Source organism: Selaginella moellendorffii, unplaced genomic scaffold (assembly GCF_000143415.4).
Source record: "Selaginella moellendorffii unplaced genomic scaffold, v1.0 SELMOscaffold_0, whole genome shotgun sequence".
Classification (NCBI taxonomy): Eukaryota; Viridiplantae; Streptophyta; class Lycopodiopsida; order Selaginellales; family Selaginellaceae; genus Selaginella; species Selaginella moellendorffii.
The window spans coordinates 877,605-896,828 of NW_003314261.1; the positions used below are offsets into that span (position 1 = coordinate 877,605).

Below are 19,224 nucleotides of genomic sequence, written 5' to 3' on the forward strand. Positions count from 1 at the left end.
TCCTGGGCATTTGAAGGGATATCAGGAAAGTAGATCGGTCGGTTTGGCTTCTCTTCTGCTTAGGTGACATCGACCTCCTGGATCTTCTTTCCTGAAGCCTGAGCTCTGTTCCATTCGTGGCCACTACGGAGGCATCCGTGCTCAACAAGCTTCGGAACGAGCGGCTTGTAATGGAATCCAAGGTCTTCAACCGTCAGCCTCTCTAGCAGCCATTTTGCCGTCCATTGCATTCCACAAAAAGGCGGCAAATTCCTTAGAAGCTCCGCCAGATAATCCTCTGGCGAGGACGTAGCTTAACCCTATCCTAAAACTCCATAAACCAATTATATAACCCTAAAAATGCCTTTAGTGTTTTGATTGGTTTGCATGGAAGATTCATTGCGTGAAACCAAAAGGGCCAGACTGGATCGGGGAAACTGAGCGTCTTCGATCAAATGCCCGAGTGGAAGCTTGTCTCTCGGAACTCAATGCTGGCGGGGCTGGGATCCAACGGGGAGGTTGCGGCCGCGGAGGAGATGTTTGAGCTGCGAGCCGGAGGGGAACTCGATGATCGCGGCCTACGCTCGCCACGGGAGCTTCTCTCGAGCTCTGAGCTTGCTCAAGCGGATGGACTTGGACGGTGAGCCTCCATACCCTACGTGGATCACCATCCTCGACTGCTGCGACAATCTCCACCATGGAAGTCTTCTCCACAAAAAACTGGAGCTCTCGCTTGATCTCCGCTTGGACGTAGACTTGAGTTGCCTGCTCATCAACATGTATGGGAAATGCCGCAGCTTGGAAGGCGCTCGCAAGTCCTTCGAGAAGAGCTCTGCCACCACCAGTGTCAGATCCTGGACTGCCTCGGAGCGTTCGTGGCAAACGACTCAAGCCGGAGAGCGATCAAGAGCTTCCACAAGATGGTACTAGAAGGCGTCCACTTCGACAAGGTGGCGGTGCTGAGCGTCCTGGAAGCCTGCTCTGGAGCCGGAGACTTGGACAGAGCTGCTCCTATACGGTTGAGAGAGGCTCGCTCAACATGTACGTCAAGTGTGGGAGATTCGAGCAGTCGAAGCTCGTCTTCGATGCCTTTCCGGAGAAGACCCTCGTGTCATGGACGTCGATGGTGTCGAGCTATGCCGGGAGCGGACGCTCTGCCGAGGCGCTGAAAGCTTTCAAGCTCATGGACTTGGCCGGCCTGAGAATGGACGGTGTCGCTCTGGCTTGCATCTTCGATGCGTGCGCGGCCTTCACAGCTCTCTCGGACGGCAGCGCTGTCTACTCGAGCGTCGAGGCGAGCGGCGAGATGCTCGATGTCACTGCTGGAGCAGCCGCCATCAACATGTATGGAAAATGCGGAGATGTGTCGAGCGCGGCGGAGATCTTCTCGCAGGACGGGGCCTGGGAGTGGAGTTTGATGCTCTGCACGACCACAGTGGCGGCCTTTGCTCGAAACGGACATGGCCGACGAGCTTGCGAGCTGTTTGAGTTGACTGAGCGTCAAGGACTAGAACTGGACGTTGTCAGCTTCACCACCATTCTTGCTGCGTGTAGCGCTGCCGGGCTGCTCCACGATGGTCACGGGTACTTTGTTTCCATGAGAGGGGACTATGCTCTCGCTGCCACCATGGATCACTACGTTTGCGTCATCTCATGAGCTAGACCGGACCACAACGCTTGTTTATGCATGGCCGCAGACGCACCTTGCAGGAAACGCCTACGCTCTAGAGCAATACGTGCCTGCAAAAACACGCAAGTTCCAACAATCTATCCACGAACACTCCACCTTTGTCACGGCAAGGAGTGCTGATGCATGTGAATTTTGCGTGATGAACTCCGTGAACGACGCTGGCAAGGGGTTCTCGGCAACATCCGCTGGGAAGTTCCGTCGATGAACTTCTCTCAGAGCGTGGGCCGAGAGCTGCCATAATAGCTCCACAAATCTAGAGAAGGAAAAAACGAAAAAAACTCAATCATAGGAACCACGGAGGCAAAACAAGACCCACCTCTGACCACAGCATGGAAACCCGAGAGCTACTCCGAGGTAAAGCCCCTTGAGCCTCTAGCTCGTTGATAAGACCCTGGACAATCTGGAAAGAAAGAAATTTCTTTCCAGAAACACAGCGAAAGAATGCGTATTACTGTTTCCGGAAGTCGCGAGACTGTGCCGCATCGAAAATCGGCCAGACACCGGCGAAATCCTGTGAGATCGAGCGTGAGCGCCTCAAATCAACCTACATTCTCGCCGTCTTCCCCACCTTGGTGGCCAGCGATAGCAGCGCCTCGCCGACTCGCGGATTGCAGCACCTTGCCCTAGAATGCTGGCATCCAGAGCAAGCATCTCCGTCTCCTTGTCGCGGATCACATCCTCCTTGGAGCGTCTCCCTAGCAAAGACTCAGTGCAAAGCCAAAGAGCTGGCCAAATTTAACCTAAATTTAATGATAACTCCCATTAAATGAGAAAATAGAGGTTTAACGGGAGGAATGGTTTTTTTAATCGGGGCCGTTCGATCTGTTGGATCCGACGGCTGTGAGGCCCCTTCTCCGGCGCTCAATGTTCTCTCTCCAGGAGAGGCGGGATTAAACTTAGGTACCGGATCAGATCTCTGGGAGCTCCTAGGGTTCCTGGGTTTCTGTCACACGGCGGATGAGCTTACTGGCTATGGCGCCGATCGATATCAGGCAAGTCGAGGCAGGGATTTTGATGCGCTACGGGCTCGCGATGGCCGCATTGAGCTGAGATCACAGCCTGTGTGATCGAGGTGAAAATTCTCTGGGGCGTGGAGAATCCAGGCACTCGTCATTGCATGGGAGAATGTCGCTTTTCCGCCGATTTTTCTACAGGAGGCCCCCCGATGGGCTCCTGGAGATATCCGAGAGGGTTTTTGGTAAGCACTCGCTCGCCCTCGATCCATTCCAATCTCCATTCCCAGCGCATTGATCCATTCTTTTGTGAAATCCAGTCTTTGACTCGTGCTTCTCCACGGACGTCTTCGAGGAGGAGACTTACAAGCTCTACTTGCGCCAGATCGCGATGCAAATCCACGAGCAGTTCCCCGATTCGTCCTTCCTCGTCTTTAACTTCCGGGAGGGCGAGAGGAAGAGCCAGCTGACAGAGATGTTATCGCAATACGATATGACGGTGATGGACTATCCACGCCAGTACGAGGGCTGCCCGATTCTTCCCATGGAGATGATCCATCACTTCCTGCGATCCAGCGATAGTTGGCTCTCGCTCGAGGGGCAGCAAAACATCGTCCTGATGCACTGCGAGAGGGGGGGATGGCCGCTGCTGGCGTTCATTCTCGCCAGCTTTCTCATCTACAGGAAGATGTACACGGGCGAATTCAAGACGCTTGATATGCTCCACCGGGAGGCTCCCAAGGGATTGATGCAGCTGCTCACTCCGCTCAATCCGATGCCATCGCAGCTGAGATATCTCCAGTACGTTGCTAGAAGGAACAACTCTCCAGAGTGGCCTCCCCCGGATCGCTCGCTCAGCCTCGACTGCCTCATTCTCAGAGTGGTGCCAGCTTTCGATACCGAGGATGGATGCCGGCCCCTCGTCCGGATTTATGGAAGAGATCCCCGATCGAAAGCAGGGAACAGGACGACGAGGATGCTCTTTGCCTTGGGAAAGAAGAGCAAGTCTGTCCGGCATTATCGACCGGTAAGGTGGTGAGCTTGTTTTCTTTCTCTTGCTTTGATCAGTAACGCTCTTGTGTGTTCCAGACAGATTGTGATGTGATGAAGATCGATGTACAGTGTGCCGTGCAAGGGGACGTGGTTCTCGAGTGCATTCACTTGGACTTGGAGTCGGACCGGGAGGAGATGATGTTCCGGGTCATGTTTAACACGGCGTTCATCCGCTCCAACATCCTGATGCTCAACCGGGACGACATTGACATACTCTGGAACGGGAAGGAGCGCTTCTCCAAGGACTTCCGAGCAGAGGTAAGGAAGCAAAGCTGAACCAATTTTGGCAAAATCAATCTTTTCCTTTTAGGTGCTTTTTGGCGAGACGGATGGATTTTCGTCCCCTGTGGCGCCTGTGCCGTCGCTGATGGAAGAGAAAGGTGGCTTGCCGATGGAAGCTTTTGCCAAGGTCCAGGAGCTCTTCAGTAGCGGGGACTGGTTAGACGGTGGCGGAGACGCGGCATTGAAGTTCCTCCAGCAGCTGACCACGGTTGGCAATGGATTTGAGGACAGGAGACTTCCGATGGATCGAGCAGCACTAGCGGCAGTGGACGACGAGTGGACACTTATTTCCAGCAGCACTACCTCCTCCACCATCGCCACCGCGACACCCCTAACCGACGATCAAAACGGGACAAGTCCAACGTCATCGTCTAACCCTAGCTTCGCACCAGGTACTCCTTCGCCACCTCCACCTCCGCCTCCTCCACCACCTCCGAGGTTGGCTATTTCGCGTTCTCCACCTCCTGCTCCACCACCACCACCACCACCACCAGTAGTTTCTGTTGCCGGTCGTCCCCCTCCTCCGCCTCCTCCACCACCTCCGTTCAAGCTTCCAAGTTCTACTGCAAAGCTGCCACCGCCACCGCCGCCTCCGCCTCCTCCGCCGCTGCCTCGAGGGAATTCAACTGCCCCACCGCCGCCGCCTCCGCCACCGTTGCCTAGAGGGAATTCAGCTGCACCACCTCCTCCGCCTCCTCCACCGCCACGTGGCAATACCGCTGCGCCACCTCCACCGCCACCACCTCTTCCACAAGCTGCGAGGCCTCTAGCTTCATCAAGCTCACCACCGCCGCCGCCACCGCCGCCGCTGCCTCCACCGGGAATGCGAGGCACTCCTCTGCCTCCACCTCCGCCTTTTAAAGGACCGCCTCCACCTCCGCCGCCTCCTCCCGGATCAGCAGCTCCGCCGCCACCGCCGCCTCCTCTCGGTGTGAAGTCACCATTGCCTGGTGTACCACCTCCTCCGCCACCTGCATTGGGGAGAGGACGAGGTAGTAGTCCTTTGACACCTTCGCCTCCTGGTGGTCGAGGCCGAGGACAGGTTGCTGGTGCTTCGGGTCTGGCATCTGCTACGCCGAAGAAGACCTCTCTGAAGCCATACCACTGGGTAAAGGTTACACGGGCTATGCAGGGCAGTCTATGGGCGGAGAGTCAGAAGCAGGAAGAGCAGTCAAGGTGTGTCTTGTGGTCTTTTTCTTTTGTTACATGTGCTCACAATTTCTTTTTGTTGCGTGATAGGCAACCTGAATTTGACATGAACGAGCTAGAGAGCCTCTTCTCGGCCGCTGTTCCGAATGCTGCTGCGGGTGGTGACAGAGCGGGTGGTCGTCGTGCATCTCTAGTTCCCAAGCAGGAAAAAGTGCTCCTGGTAAGCTGCCTTTTGTAGTCGAAGCGGAGGCCTCACTATTGTTTTATTCAGATTGAACATAGACGGGCGTACAATTGCGAGATAATGCTGACAAAAGTGAAGATGCCACTGCCAGAAGTTGTTGTAAGTTGCTCTCTACATTATGCAATGTGGTTTTTACTTGAGCACTCAGAAAGCAATACTAGCGTTGGATGGGGCAGTACTGGATGTAGATCAGGTTGATAATCTGATCAAGTTTTGTCCAACAAAGGAGGAGATGGAAACGCTCAAGGTTTTATTTCCAGATATGATCTTGCCATCTAACTTACACGCTGGTGGTTTTGCAGAACTACACGGGCGATAAAGAATGCCTGGGCAAATGTGAGCAGGTTTGTTCCGCTTTGTCCGAAACAGTATCGTTTACTAGACAATATGTTTGCTTTTGCAGTATTTCCTGGAGATGATGAAAGTTCCTCGGGTAGAGTCCAAATTGAGGGTTTTTTCTTTTAAACTTCAGTTCACGTCGCAGGTTTGGTGAAAATTATTTTGTCTACCCTTTCAAACGTTGGTATCAGGTGTCAGATTTACGAGAAAATCTGGTAGTAGTCAATGAAGCTTCAGCAGAGGTAATTTCGCACTCTTCTTGTATGTTGCCTGAAGCCGGATTCTTGCAGGTGAAAGAGTCTCCTAAGCTTAAAAGAGTGATGCAAACGGTTCTGTCCCTGGGAAATGCGTTAAACCAAGGAACTGCTAGAGGTAAGCAGAGTGCCCGGGAGCTTGAGCTAAGTAACAAGTGTGGCTGTTGTTCCAGGGGCGGCGATTGGATTCAGACTCGATAGTCTACTTAAGCTGACAGAAACTCGAGCTCGTAATTCTAGAACTACGTTATTACATTATCTGTGTAAAGTAAGTTAGGTGCAACTGTTTTGGCTTGGCTGACACGTGACACTGGTGGCAGATTGTATCCGAGAAAATGCCCGAAATACTTGATTTCGACAAGGAATTGCCTCACCTTGAGGCAGCCACCAAGGTTCTTATATTTCATACTCCAGTATTTGTGTCTCGGTTTTCTGACCTGTGTTACAGATTCAATTGAAGGCTCTTGCAGAAGAAATGCAAGCCGTAAGCAAGGGCCTGGAAAAGGTTGAGCAGGAATTGACAGCGTCTGAAAACGATGGAGCCGTCTCTGATGGGTTTCGGAAGGTGATGTCTGCCTGCTTTGCGTGCATTGTCCTAATGTTTTCCATGGACGCACAGAGCTTGAAGAGTTTCCTTGATACAGCGGAGGCGGAGGTGAGAACACTGGCGTCTTTGTACTCTGAAGTGGTAAGAGATGTTAAGTTTGTATGAATGGCTCGTTGAAAGCATTGTCACTTTGCAGGGCCACAATGCCGATTCCTTGGCGCGCTACTTCAATGAAGATCCCGCTCGCTGTCCATTTGAGCAAGGTACTTAACCATTTGGTCTATATGCACTTGATTTTACAAACGTCTGTTGGATTTGGTTCGCAGCGGTGTCGATCATTTTTAATTTCATCGTGATGTTCAAGCGTGCATTGGAAGAGAACAGCAAGCTAGCAGAGATGGAAAGGAAGAAGGCTGAGAAGGAGGCCGACAAAGACAAGGTTCTCCCGCTGAGAAGAGAGCTGGATGGGCTACTGTCGCCCCGGCGAAGCAGGATAGCGTGACCATTTAAGTCGGAGATTTTGAAAGGGGGTCTTTGTTTGTACATTCTTCCGGATAGATTATTGACACGAAGAAGATTTTTGAAGAAAAGAAATTCAATGATACGTTTCCAAGGCCCTACTAAGAACGTTAGGGTTTTCATGCAGAAGGGTTTAGAGCATGGCAGAAGAAGAAGCACGATACAGGGTAAGCTCCTTTGCTGCGCGTGCAGTTTTACAAGTGCTCCGAGAGCCTCAAGGAGGCAATATGCTATGGAATGATGGAGATGGGCCTTTGTTGAATGCCAAGAATTTCCTTGGTAGACCATTTATGCCGCCGCTCATCAGCAGCAACGTGCGGGTGGACACCTTCACTGATTGGGGAGTTGGACGGGAGTTATTCCCATCCAAGCTCTATGTATGGCACAACATCCATGAGCTGGTCGATCGTTTTGTTGCAAGAGAGATCAATGATACGGAGGAGGTCCTTTTTGTGCCCAATCGGGATCGACAAGTTCATCCTGTGGATTCTCCAGGTGCGATGGCGAGAGTCCTCAGCTCCCAACTCGTCCAGCGGCTGCCGGGGGCAATCCGTCGAGTAGGCTTGGTTCCCGAGGTTAATGTACTGTTGACAGGCAGTGATCGCAGCGTGAAACCTCGAGGTTGTCTCGTGGGAGTAATTCATTTGGAGCTTGAAGGGCTGTGCGTGCGAGACATTGCTACAAATCTGGAACGTGGCTCTTCCTTTAGAGAAGCTGTGGAGAGGGTTTATTGTTACTGTGAGCAGTGGAAGACAGACTATGCAGTGATTATTGGTGCATGCCATCTGTGGTTTTGCGTCAGGCATGGCTACAATGGCTTTGCTATAGCTGAACCGATGAAGATCTCTGAGGTGCCAATGAAGCACTTCTGGTACGTTATCTTCTCTAGTGTGGTCAATGCCACTGAGTTGCCTCTGCAAGACGATCAGGACAATTGCGAGGAGCTCACAATGGTGCCTCCCCCTCATCATGTGATGCTGCCAAAGGATTTCAACAAGTTTGTCAAGCGCAACATGAAGCACTTGGCAAGCGAGTTGGCATACATCTCCATGGCCAAAGTGCACAAGAAGCTGAAGTCTTGGAGGTTTGGGGAGTTTTATAGGGACTTTCGGCAGGGAATGGTGCTGTCACCAAATGTGGCAAGAGCTGTGTACAGAGGATCTGAGAAGGTGGTGGTGAAAATAGTGGACATGTCTCAACCAGGTTCAAAGCTAGGTGCTGCTATGTTGTTTGTTCGGGAGATCCTCATGTATTCCAGGCTCAAATCCATGCAGGGTCGTGGAGTTCCCAAGCTCTTAGAGTATGGCGTCCTCAATGGGGATATGTTCTCAGTGATTGTCATGTCCGACGAAGGTGATAGCACTCTTCCTTCCCAAACATATCCCCATCTCAAAGAGCCTGCCACAAGGGTGTTGCGAGAGATCTACCAGTGTGGTGCTTATCATGGAACTTTTGAGGCATCAGATGTTGTGGTCTCTGTGGACGGTGATCTGCCACCCAAAGTTAGCATCGTGGGCTTCTCCTTGGGCGGCATTGTCTCGATTGAGCATAATCCTTGGAAGGATGAGCTGAGTTGTGTCATGTCAACTATCGGGATCACAGAGGATTCATCATCGGAAGAAGATGGCGCTGAGGATGTGGAGGAAGGCCAGAGTGAAGATTACTATTCTAGCGTGGAAAGCCCCTATAGGTAGTTCTTGCTAGATTTCATTGAGTTGAATTCACTAGTTTTTCTTGGTAGATTTCATTGAGTTGGATTTGCTCTTGCACGGCACACTGTACATCGATCTTCTGTTATGAAATGGGGATACCCAGCCTTGTGAGCGCAGCAGCGCTCCATGCTGGGTCCACCTTTATTGCGGAAGACGGATCAAGAACAGAATGTGTCGGGCGTGATCACCTACAGAACCTAAACGGATGTGTCCCTTCTGCTGACGTGGCATCCCAGCTTGAGATTGCGGCTTAAGTCCTCAACACTCCCACTCGAGCTAAGCTGGGATCAGCCTCGAGCAACTGTACACCAAGAGCTTGGACATGCTTGGAGAATGCAGCTAGGGGCAGAGCTTTTGTGAAAACATCTGCCACCTGATCTCCCGTCGCACAATACACTAGCTCCATTGTCTCCATGGCAACCTGCTCACGAATAAAATGAAACTGTACCTGTATGTGCTTGGTACGTCCGTGATACTTCGGGTTCTTCGTCAAGGCAATTGCTCCCTGATTATCACAGAAGATAATCGTTGGAGTCTTCTGTGGATAATATACTCCACTCAATAGTTGCCTCAGCCAAACACACTCTTTGGCTGCTAAGGTAGTGGCCACGTACTCAGCTTCGGTGCTTGATAGTGCAATTGTTGGCTGCCTTTTACTGCACCAAGTAACTGCTCCACTACCAAGGCTGAACATATAGCCTGAAGTGGACTTCCTCTTGTCAACTTCACCAGCCCAATCAGCATCTAAGTATCCAACGAGCTGAATACCCCTAGGCTGCTGCTTGTAAACAAGACCATAGTTGGCAGTCCCCTTCAAGTATCTGAAAATCCGCTTTACTGCTAACCAGTGCTGGTAGCCAGGATTTTCCAAGTGCTGTGAAACTGCTCCCACTGCATAGGCTATGTCTGGCCTCGTACACACCATCAGGTACACTAAGCTTCCCACCATCTGCCTATATGGGATCCGCTTCATATGTTCCTCCATAGGTGTGGTTGCTGGGTTCAGCTCACTGAGTTGAAACCTCTGAAGCACGTCCAGAATGTACTTCTTCTGAGACATCTGAATCACTCCCTTCCTCCTGTCTCGGAAGATCTGAATGCCAAGGCAGTAGTGAAGAGGTCCCATGTCAACCATCTTGAATCGGCACCCCAAATCCAGCTTCAACTGCTTCATGGTAGCACCTTCACTTGAGAAAAGGATGCAGTCATCCACATAGAGAGCTATCATGGCTCGAAATTCTCCCACTCGCTTCAAGTACACGTTACTGTCAGCTGAAGTCTTGGAGAACCCCAAACCCAAGAGATAAGCGTCCATTTTCTCGTACCAGGCCCTGGGTGCTTGTTTAAGGCCATATAAAGCCTTCTTCAACCGGCACACTAAATGTTCCTTCCCTGGAACAACAAAGCCCTCTGGTTGCGAGATAAAGACCTCCTCATGTAGATCTCCATTCAGAAAAGCTGTGGTGACGTCCATCTGCTCGACTTCCAAGTTTTCTTGAGCAGCAATGTTCAGCAACATCCTGATCGATGCATGTTTCACCACTGGTGAAAATGTTTCTGCAAAGTCCACTCCTTCTACTTGAGAAAATCCTCGAGCTACAAATCTGGCCTTGTAACGATCAATAGAGCCATCTGGCTTATACTTGATCCGGAACAGCCACTTTGTACTCACGATTCTTCTGCCTGTAGGAAGCTCCACCAAGTCCCACGTTTCATTTTCCATCAAAGATTGATACTCTAGGAAAATTGCATGCTGCCACTCTGCTGCATTTGGACCAGCCAAGGCTTCTTGCAGGGTCTTGGGTACTGTGGCTTCTGCTTGGTGAAAGAGTGCTAGAAAGTCGAGTTCCATGTCCTCAGAAGGAACTTCCTCCTGCTGCTGGGACGGTGAGCTTGCAGCATAATAAAATGCTGCTGAGGTTACTGGAGGTGGCTCAGATGCACTGCGATCACGAGCTGCTCTGGCTTCAACTCTAGAAGCCTCAAGAGCCTGCTTTAATGCCACATCCTCTCTGTACTGCTGTCCTTGTTCAGTCAAGACACGAACACGACTGGATCTACGAGGTGCTGCTGCTTCCTGCTGCTGGCTGCTTTCCTGCTGCTGGCTGCTCTCACTAGAGCTGCCTTCCTCGAAATTGAGAGAAGGTGAGAGATCTGAGACACTCCTTGGAAGAGTTCGGCCTGCCCTGGGAGGAACTTGAGCCACGACTCCACCTCCACCTGTAGCTGCTCCGCCTGAGTGTGCACGCTGCCGTCGAGAGGCATCTTCCTCCTCGCTGTCGCTATCCTCAATTAGGGTTTGCTTACCACTAATGAGTAACGGCATCTGCTGCGAGGTGGTTGCTAGCTGGTTCTTGGTGTTGTACATCTTAGACTCGTCGAAGATGACATTCCTGCTCGTGATCACCTTCCTGGTGTTCAGGTTGAAGAGCTTGTAACCCTTCATCTTGCTTGCATAGCCAAGGAGAATGCACTTCTCACTTCTACTGTCCAGCTTCTTGGGCTCGTCCTTGAGTGCATAAGCTACACACCCAAAGATCCTGAGATGGCTCACGTCTGGTGCCTTCCCATACCACACCTCATAAGGTGTTCGTCCCTTGACAGCAGAAGTAATCAGCCTATTCCTCAAGTAGGCTGCTGTCTTCACAGCATCACACCAAAAGAAATTTGGCATGCCTGCATCTTGCAAGATCGCTCGTGCCATCTCCACAAGAGTTCGGTTCATCCTCTCAGCCACGCCATTTTGCTCAGGAGTTGAAGGCACTGAAAGTTGCCGCTTAATTCCAGCTTGCTCACAGAACTCCTTAAAGGCGTTAGAGGTGAACTCTCCACCACCATCACTTCTCAGCATCTTGATTTTTCTGCTTGTCTCAAGCTCCGCTTGCAGCTTGTAGACCTTGAAAGCTTCAAAGGCCTCTGACTTGTGCAGCAAAAACTTCACTGCTACCATCCTTGAAAAATCGTCGATGAATGTGACAAAGTATTTCTTCTTTGTCCTTGACATGGTCTGCATTGGGCCACATAGATCAGAGTGTACCAGCTCCAGGACATCCTTCCCTCTTTCACTTACACCTGAGCGAAATGGAAGGCGATGCTGCTTACTGAGGACACAAGGCTCACAAAATCCAGCTGATGATGGAGCAATGTTCAGTCCTCGGACAAGTTGTCCTCTTGCTAGCTGCTGTACTCTCTTGATGGAAGAGTGGCCTAATCTCCTGTGCCAAGTGTCTAGTGTAGCTGGTTTGTCTTCCACGCTGCTACTGAGCATTAACCTCTCAGGATACACCACTTCAGCATTCAGGCAATAGAGCCCGTGTGAAGAACGATCCTGAAGATGGGGAGTGTGCGCGACGCCATAGAGATCTTTGATGGCAAGGATTTCAGCGGATGGCAGGAGCAACTCGAGTACTACTTTATGCAGAAGGAGCTGTGGCCAGTGGTCGACGGTTCCTGGACGCGCCCTCCCACAACGGACAAGGCTGACCGCAAAGAGTGGGATGGAAAGAACATCAAGGCCTTGGGCATTCTAGGCAGAGGCCTGGGCAAGGTGTTCAGTTGCCATCTCGACATCACGAAGACTGCGCACGAGAACTGGGAAAACCTGAAAGCAACCCTCGGAAAGGAGAATGAGACCACATTGCTGGACTTAGAGACAGAACTCGGTTCTGTAAGACAGCATGAAGGTGAGTCCATTCAAGCCTTTGTTGGAAGGTTGAGGAAGGTAGCAAGCCAGATCGCACGCATCACGAAGACACCAGTGAGTGAACCGAAGCTCAAGTCGGTTGTCATCAAAGGCGTGGCGAAGTATCTTCTGACAACAGCGACTACTCACTCGTCAAAGAAATTTGACGAAATGGTCCTTCAGTTGAAGTCAGCAGAGAACTTGATGGAGACCAATGAGGGAGTAGCTCTGATACCATGTTATGAAATGGGGATACCCAGCCTTGTGAGCGCAGCAGCGCTCCATGCTGGGTCCACCTTTATTGCGGAAGACGGATCAAGAACAGAATGTGTCGGGCGTGATCACCTACAGAACCTAAACGGATGTGTCCCTTCTGCTGACGTGGCATCCCAGCTTGAGATTGCGGCTTAAGTCCTCAACATCTTCATCACATCACAATCTGTCTGGAACACACAAGAGCGTTACTGACCAAAGCAAGAGAAAGAAAACAAGCTCACCACCTTACCGGTCGATAATGCCGGACATCTTTCCCAAGGCAAAAAGCATCCTCGTCGTCCTGTTCCCTGCTTTCAATTGGGGATCTCTTCCATAAATGCGGCCCCTCGTCCGGATCGAAAGCTGGCACCACTTTGAGAATGAGGCAGTCGAGGCTGAGCGAGCGATCTGGGAGTGGCCACTCTGGAGTGTTGTTCCTTCTAGCAACGTACTAGAGATATCTCAGCTGCGATGGCATCGGATTGAGTGGAGTGAGCAGCTGCATGGGAGCCTCCCGGTGGAGCATATCAAGTGTCTTGAATTCGCCCGTGTACATCTTCCTGTAGATGAGAAAGCTGGTGAGAATGAACGCCAGCAGCGGCCATCCCCCCCTCTTGCAGTGCATCAGGACGATGTTTTGCTGCCCCTCGAGTGAGAGCCAACTATCGCTGGATTGCAGGAAGTGATGGATCATCTCCATGGGAAGAATTGGATGTTGCTGAACATTGCTGCTCAAGAAAACTTGGAAGTCGAGCAGATGGACATCACCACAGCTTTTCTGAATGGAGATCTACATGAGGAGGTCTTTATCTCGCAACCAGAGGGCTTTGTTGTTCCAGGGAAGGAACATTTAGTGTGCAGATAATTCATCTTTGAAAAATTACTGGATCCTTGTAGCGGCGTGGATAATCCATCACTGTCATATCGTAGTGCGATAACATCTCTGTCAGCTGGCTCTTCCTCTCACCCTCCGGGAAGTTAAAGACGAGGAAGGACGAATCGGGGAACTGCTCGTGGATTTGCATCGCGATCTGGCGCAAGTAGTGCTTGTAAGTCTCCTCCTCGAAGATGTCCGCGGAGAAACACGAGTCAAAGACTGGATTCACAAAAGAATGGGTGAATGTGCTGGGAATGGAGATTGGAATGTATGAGGAGAGATTGGAATGTAACACATTTGGACTAAAAGCTTCAACTTGAAAGGTTGAGAGTAGGAGTGGAACTCCCAACAAAGAGCTCGAGGAACAAGCACGAAACAAGCAATAAGCGAGGCTCCAAAAAGGGACCCAAAAGGACCAACACATGACACGTGGAAGAGTGCAAGATGGACCCGAGTTGAAGTCCGAGATGGAGTCCGAGATAGACCGAAGTGGAGTCCAATATGGACCCAGATGGAGTCCGAGATGGACCCGAGGTGGAGTCCGATATGGAGTCTGATATGGACTGAGATGGAGTCCGAGATGGACCTGAGATGGAGTCTGAGATGGAGTTCGAGATGGACCCGAGGTGGAGTACGAGATGGAGTCTGATATGGACCGAGATGGAGTCCGAGATGGACCCGAGGTGGAGTCCGAGAAGGACCCGAGATAGAGTCCGAAGTCGAGACCGAGACTGAGACTGAGCCTGACACTGAGACTGAGACCGGGACTGAGATCAAGACTGGGACCAAGATTGAGATCGAGACCAAGGCCGAGGCCGAGACCGAGCCCAAGCCCGAGTCCGAGTCCGAGTCTGAGTCCGAGTCCGAGTCCGAGTCCGAGTTCAAGTCTGAGAGGGTGAAAGCCCAAAGCGTTCGTTTCCCAGACCTTGGGGGGTTTGGTGAGCTCCAAAAGTATAGTAAGGGGGAGGACTGCAGTGGAACCAGTTTGGCCAGGAAAGGCTAGTTTGGCCCAGGAAGGCTGTATCCAGTGTTGGGTGATGAGCTGCCCACTGGGAAGTCCAAGACTAGAGTGAACACAGGCCGACAAGCAGGTTGGCTTGATGAAGTGTTCAAGAGCCTTCTCTAGTTCCCCCGGGAGATCGATTGGCCGATGCTGTAGCGCACGTGGTTTTGACCCTTTATCCTATGGTGATTTACCATAGGATAACACCACGAAGCGGAACCTAAACCCTCTTTGTGCCACGTGACAGATGCCACGTGTCACATGCCACGTGTCCATGCCACGTGTCCATAGGAACCTGAGGTTCAGGGCCTTGGGCCACTGAACGAAGAAACGGTGCCAAACTCCCAAGCGTGGAGCCAAGGAGTGATGGAACCGGACCACGGAGCAACTCCCGAGCATATGGCCCAAGGAGCAAAGGGACAGGAGCCTGGAGCAACTTGGAACAGTCCTGGAGCAACCAGCATCCCAATGCCAGAACTAACACGCAAAACGGAGCCAAACAGAGCCAAACGGAGTTTAGCGCTATTTCGGCATACCGGTGGCCTAACGTGAGGATATGGGTACTCCACCAGCTAGCATGGAATGGAACTTGGGCTTAGACCCAAGCCGGACGCAGAACAAGGACAGGCACGCAAGCGGGAGCTAGACTATGCCTCAGGTTGGTCGGCCATGCCCGACCTACCCACTATCCCTACTATACATTTGGAACCTCCCACAGCCCCCCCCCTTTGAGGAACACACGCTTTGGGCTTTCACCCCAAGCCTCCTTTAGTACCAGGAGTTAGTCTCTGGGACAAGCTCAAAACTTATTAAATATGGAATGTCCTTAGATTGTGAATTTGGACACGGGACGAACACTATTGTGTTCGGGCCGATCTCTACATTCCGTAGATATGCCAAATGAGCAAATCTAGACACTTTCCAGAAATAGCATTTAGGACCGAAATGAGACTAACACAAAGGGCATGATAGCGAGGGTGTTTGGCAAACACGGTAAGCTATCATCGAGCGATATTGAGGGACCAAGCTCAATATCGCGGGGGTTCCCAACACTAGCAAGTGCAAGTCAACGAATGAGTTTCTCTAACCAGGTCAAGTATGCTTGACTAAATAGACACTTAGGAATTCCTTCCTTATGCTCATCTGGTCAAGTGCACACGCGAGGATTAGTTTCTCAACTAGCTTAGGCAGAGACTGATAACGGGTCCAGCAATACCGACTTCTTGCCATCGTGGCAATAAGGTAAGAGTGTCCGTAAGGACTAGCCGACAGGTAACTTTTGATACCCGAAGTCACATTCGCGACACTCTCTCCCCCTTGGGAAGATCGACGTCCTCGTCAATGCATACTCCAGTCTAGAATACCGCCAAGGAAACAACTCCAGAAAAAGTTCACGGTACTCACACTATGTGAGAAATGCACCAACTTAAATGAGTTAAGGGGGCAACCTCTTTGTCTAACGCGGATGCGCTACCAGCTTAGACACCTTTCGGCCGTCGCCGACAAGGAAATGACTAACGGAGTCAGCCACCCTTGTTGCTCTGGGAGTCACCCAGCTTACAAAAGTGTGATATGCCCCTGCCCGCAGGAACATAGAGAGAGAAGCCAGAGGCCCCAACCCTCCTAAGCAAAGAAACCAAACCCGTCGGTAAGGTTTAGATAGACTACTGTAAACAGGCAGTTAGAGTTGTTTACACGGTCACGCCCTTTCAACGGAATAAGGAACATCGACAAAGAGGCGGGTTATGTGACCAGTCGACAGTAGCTACCCCATGACTAGAGATTTCACCATGCACACGAAGTGCCGAAGCCAGTCTGCCTATACTGGCCCAAACTCAAAGATCAATAGATGGACAATATCAAAGTCAGAGACAATGATATCTGAGAAGCTTAATTACTAGTGATTATATTTTAGAGTAGAACACAAAAGTATTCTAAACAAGTTATCATCCGATAAACTAGTATTACAGTATAGGAATCACCATGATCATTATAATTGGTAAACATAGGAGTCACCATTCAACAAAATTCAATAGCAAGTAGATCATCAAGGAAACTCAATGATAAAACTGAACTACCAAAAATGGCAGATAGCATGCCAAACAACTCACAAAACATAACTCAAAGAACACAAAGTATCATTGACTAACAAGCACAATGCTCGTGAATGTATCACCCGAAGGAAATAACATCTTAATCTATGAGAACTAACTCGAGCAATAATCAACAGAACAAAATGAATGTTGCAAAGCAAACAAACGCTTGTTCATATCAACTATTACATTAGCCAATCCGAATAGATCCCAGCCAACAACACTAAGGAACTCAAGTTGCCTAAGCAAGTGTCAGCAACATCCTACTGACGTCTCAAACCCAAGAGATCAATCCAGAGCAAAACACAAAGAACATGTGGTATTGCGAAAAGCCAAAAGCTATCAAAGAGAACAACCAACTATCATGAAAGATCGTCAATTAGCCCATCAATGTAGTGATGTATAATCATCGTTGAAGAAAGAATCTACCATCCCGAAGAATAGCAAATAATTCCAAACCAATAATAATCAAGCAAAACTTGTGATAAGGATAATCAACTACCCTAGATGATAGTCAATCATCACCAATGATTGCCAGATGCAAAGCTAACTTCAACATCGAAGTTAATGAGCCAAAATGCCTTCCCCAACAACTTCTAACAAATGGAATAATGAGCATAAAACTCAAAGAACCAAAGCTCGAAGAAGCCTATAGCCAAGTCTTGCTTAATAATGATCACGAGTCTCATAGAAGCTAACTTCAATGCTAAAGAAGAAATCATGGTGCAACCCACAATGTCTTCTTCAACACATCCATAAGCCAAACTTCATAATGCCAAAGTTAATGAAGAGCATTTCTGCATCAATCCAAAAGCTAAGCACAATGGAGCTATGCTCAACAAGTGATCACTAAATGATCCTCCATGAATTCATCTATAGCAAGACGTAACTCACGTCGTAACAAGCACAAGGGAATCATCAATGATCAATATAGTCCAATTTAAACCCAATAAGGATTCAAACTTCCCAATATCGATCACTAATTCTTCCGCTTGTAGAGTTAGCATAGTCCACGATTGAATCACTTTTCAAGGAAAAGCTAAAGCTCAACCCCTACTAAACAATCTCATCTAGAACACAACTAACTCAACTTGCTACTCAATTCATTTGAACGTCAACACAGTTGCTAACTAGCAAATGCATGAATGCCAACAACACAAAGCTAAAGCCAAATCATCAACACTATTTTTATCAGAACTAATGAAACTCAATATCAATCCTACAGAGAGACATTTCATTTCACTTGAATCTCAATACCAACAATGTCAATGACAAGGCATCACTTCAATGCCATCAACACCAAAACAAAGCTAGAAGAAAGCACGAGTGAATCACCACTCAAAACTCTCCAGCAACCAAGCTAACCAAAGTCGAAGATACTTTAGTCAGTATCTGAGACCAATCCTTCAACAAAACTCAGTTACAGATAACACTTCATCAAGGAGTGATTCACCACGTCCAAGACTTAATGAAATCTAACACCACGAACTAAACGCAACCAAATGATATCAACAAAGATAGAGTCGATATGCCAACATGGAAAACCCATGTAAGTCTAACGATACGATCCTTTGCAACACCATCCGGTAAAACAAGCCCATCACTGCTAAATCATCATCGAGCAAAGCAAGTATCAACAGTCTTTTTGACAAAGTCTACAAGTAATCACTAGTCGCAAAGCAACTAACAATCACCCTTCAACTTGCCTTCACAAGACCCGAACACTAACTCATGTCATTGAGTTACATACTTGTCCAATATGAACATAATACCCCAGGTACGAGATAAAAGTTCATAGACAAGCACAAACTAAATGACCACTCGAATCCAACTCAACCGCAATAAACTCACTAATGCATTTAGTCAATAGCTCTGAGCATGCCTTGAAGAGGCTAGCTATGTGATCAACACTCAGTCGAAACTAAAGTGAAGACCATGAGATGGACTCATATCGGTACACAACTTCCTCATAGACAAAGCTATAGTAGGGGTACTAACATCTCAACCTCAAACAACTAAGTTGGACATCACCATCCTCAACCAAGGCACAGGGCCACCAAGACCAAGTCAAGATCAGTGAGAGCTCACTACTCTCGTAGAGTCTAACATAATGCAAGGTGCAACCTGCCACCAAGCACAATGCTACAAAAGAAAGGCACAAGGGTCACCTTTCTTAGAAAAGTGCAACAGCCACTTTTCTACACCAACTCCAAACTCTATCCAACTCAATTGCTTTAGCCCCAAAAGTTAACATCCCTTTCAGATTGCATCATACAAACTACCTACTAAGATCTAAGCCAACCGAAGTCAACTCCAACCCCTTCACTAGTTTGTACTGGCTTTCGAAAACGGAATGGTTTTCGAGCAAAGTGACCGATAGATCAGCCATTAAAAAAGCCTAAGAAAATTTGTGGAAAACTTTCTATCCTAGAGAAAGAATGACTCTCAGTCCAGGAATGCAAACTTTCACGACTCAACCAACTTCCTCCTACAAACAACTTCACATAGATTCACCTCAACACAAATTCTCATCACCCATAATATGCTTAAACATCGAACATCTTTTTGCCCATACTTCCGACATCCGTAAAAT

At 49.4% G+C, this 19,224-nt stretch overlaps 2 protein-coding genes across 2 annotated transcripts; both read left to right on the forward strand.

The window, feature by feature from the left end:
* Nucleotides 1–760: 760 nt before the first annotated feature.
* LOC9633295 (pentatricopeptide repeat-containing protein At5g66520) lies at nucleotides 761–1,636 on the forward strand. The gene has a single exon (XM_002960067.2). It carries the CDS (start codon nucleotides 761–763, stop codon nucleotides 1,634–1,636), a length of 876 nt encoding a protein of 291 aa, XP_002960113.2.
* A 917-nt stretch (nucleotides 1,637–2,553) lies between these two features.
* On the forward strand, nucleotides 2,554–7,131 carry LOC9663092 (formin-like protein 20). The gene is made up of 17 exons (XM_002960068.2): nucleotides 2,554–2,867; nucleotides 2,943–3,649; nucleotides 3,712–3,933; nucleotides 3,986–5,133; nucleotides 5,197–5,326; nucleotides 5,378–5,449; nucleotides 5,499–5,597; nucleotides 5,653–5,694; nucleotides 5,754–5,834; nucleotides 5,881–5,931; nucleotides 5,980–6,061; nucleotides 6,117–6,211; nucleotides 6,264–6,335; nucleotides 6,392–6,508; nucleotides 6,563–6,631; nucleotides 6,687–6,753; nucleotides 6,817–7,131. The coding sequence occupies exons 1-17, from the start codon at nucleotides 2,795–2,797 to the stop codon at nucleotides 6,990–6,992; spliced, it is 3,303 nt and encodes a 1,100-aa protein (XP_002960114.1). The 5' UTR covers nucleotides 2,554–2,794; the 3' UTR covers nucleotides 6,993–7,131.
* Nucleotides 7,132–19,224: the final 12,093 nt, after the last annotated feature.

What these genes read in the sequence shown, in the direction of transcription:
- LOC9633295 (XM_002960067.2), top strand. Translation starts at nt 761, where the DNA reads ATGGGAAATGCCGCAGCTTGGAAGGCGCTCGCAAGTCCTTCGAGAAGA.
- LOC9663092 (XM_002960068.2), top strand. Translation starts at nt 2,795, where the DNA reads ATGTCGCTTTTCCGCCGATTTTTCTACAGGAGGCCCCCCGATGGGCTC. An exon ending in GCCTGGGCAAATGTGAGCAG is followed by an intron (nt 5,695 to 5,753) that starts GTTTGTTCCGCT and finishes TTGCTTTTGCAG; the next exon opens with TATTTCCTGGAGATGATGAA. An exon ending in TCGCTGTCCATTTGAGCAAG is followed by an intron (nt 6,754 to 6,816) that starts GTACTTAACCAT and finishes TTTGGTTCGCAG; the next exon opens with CGGTGTCGATCATTTTTAAT.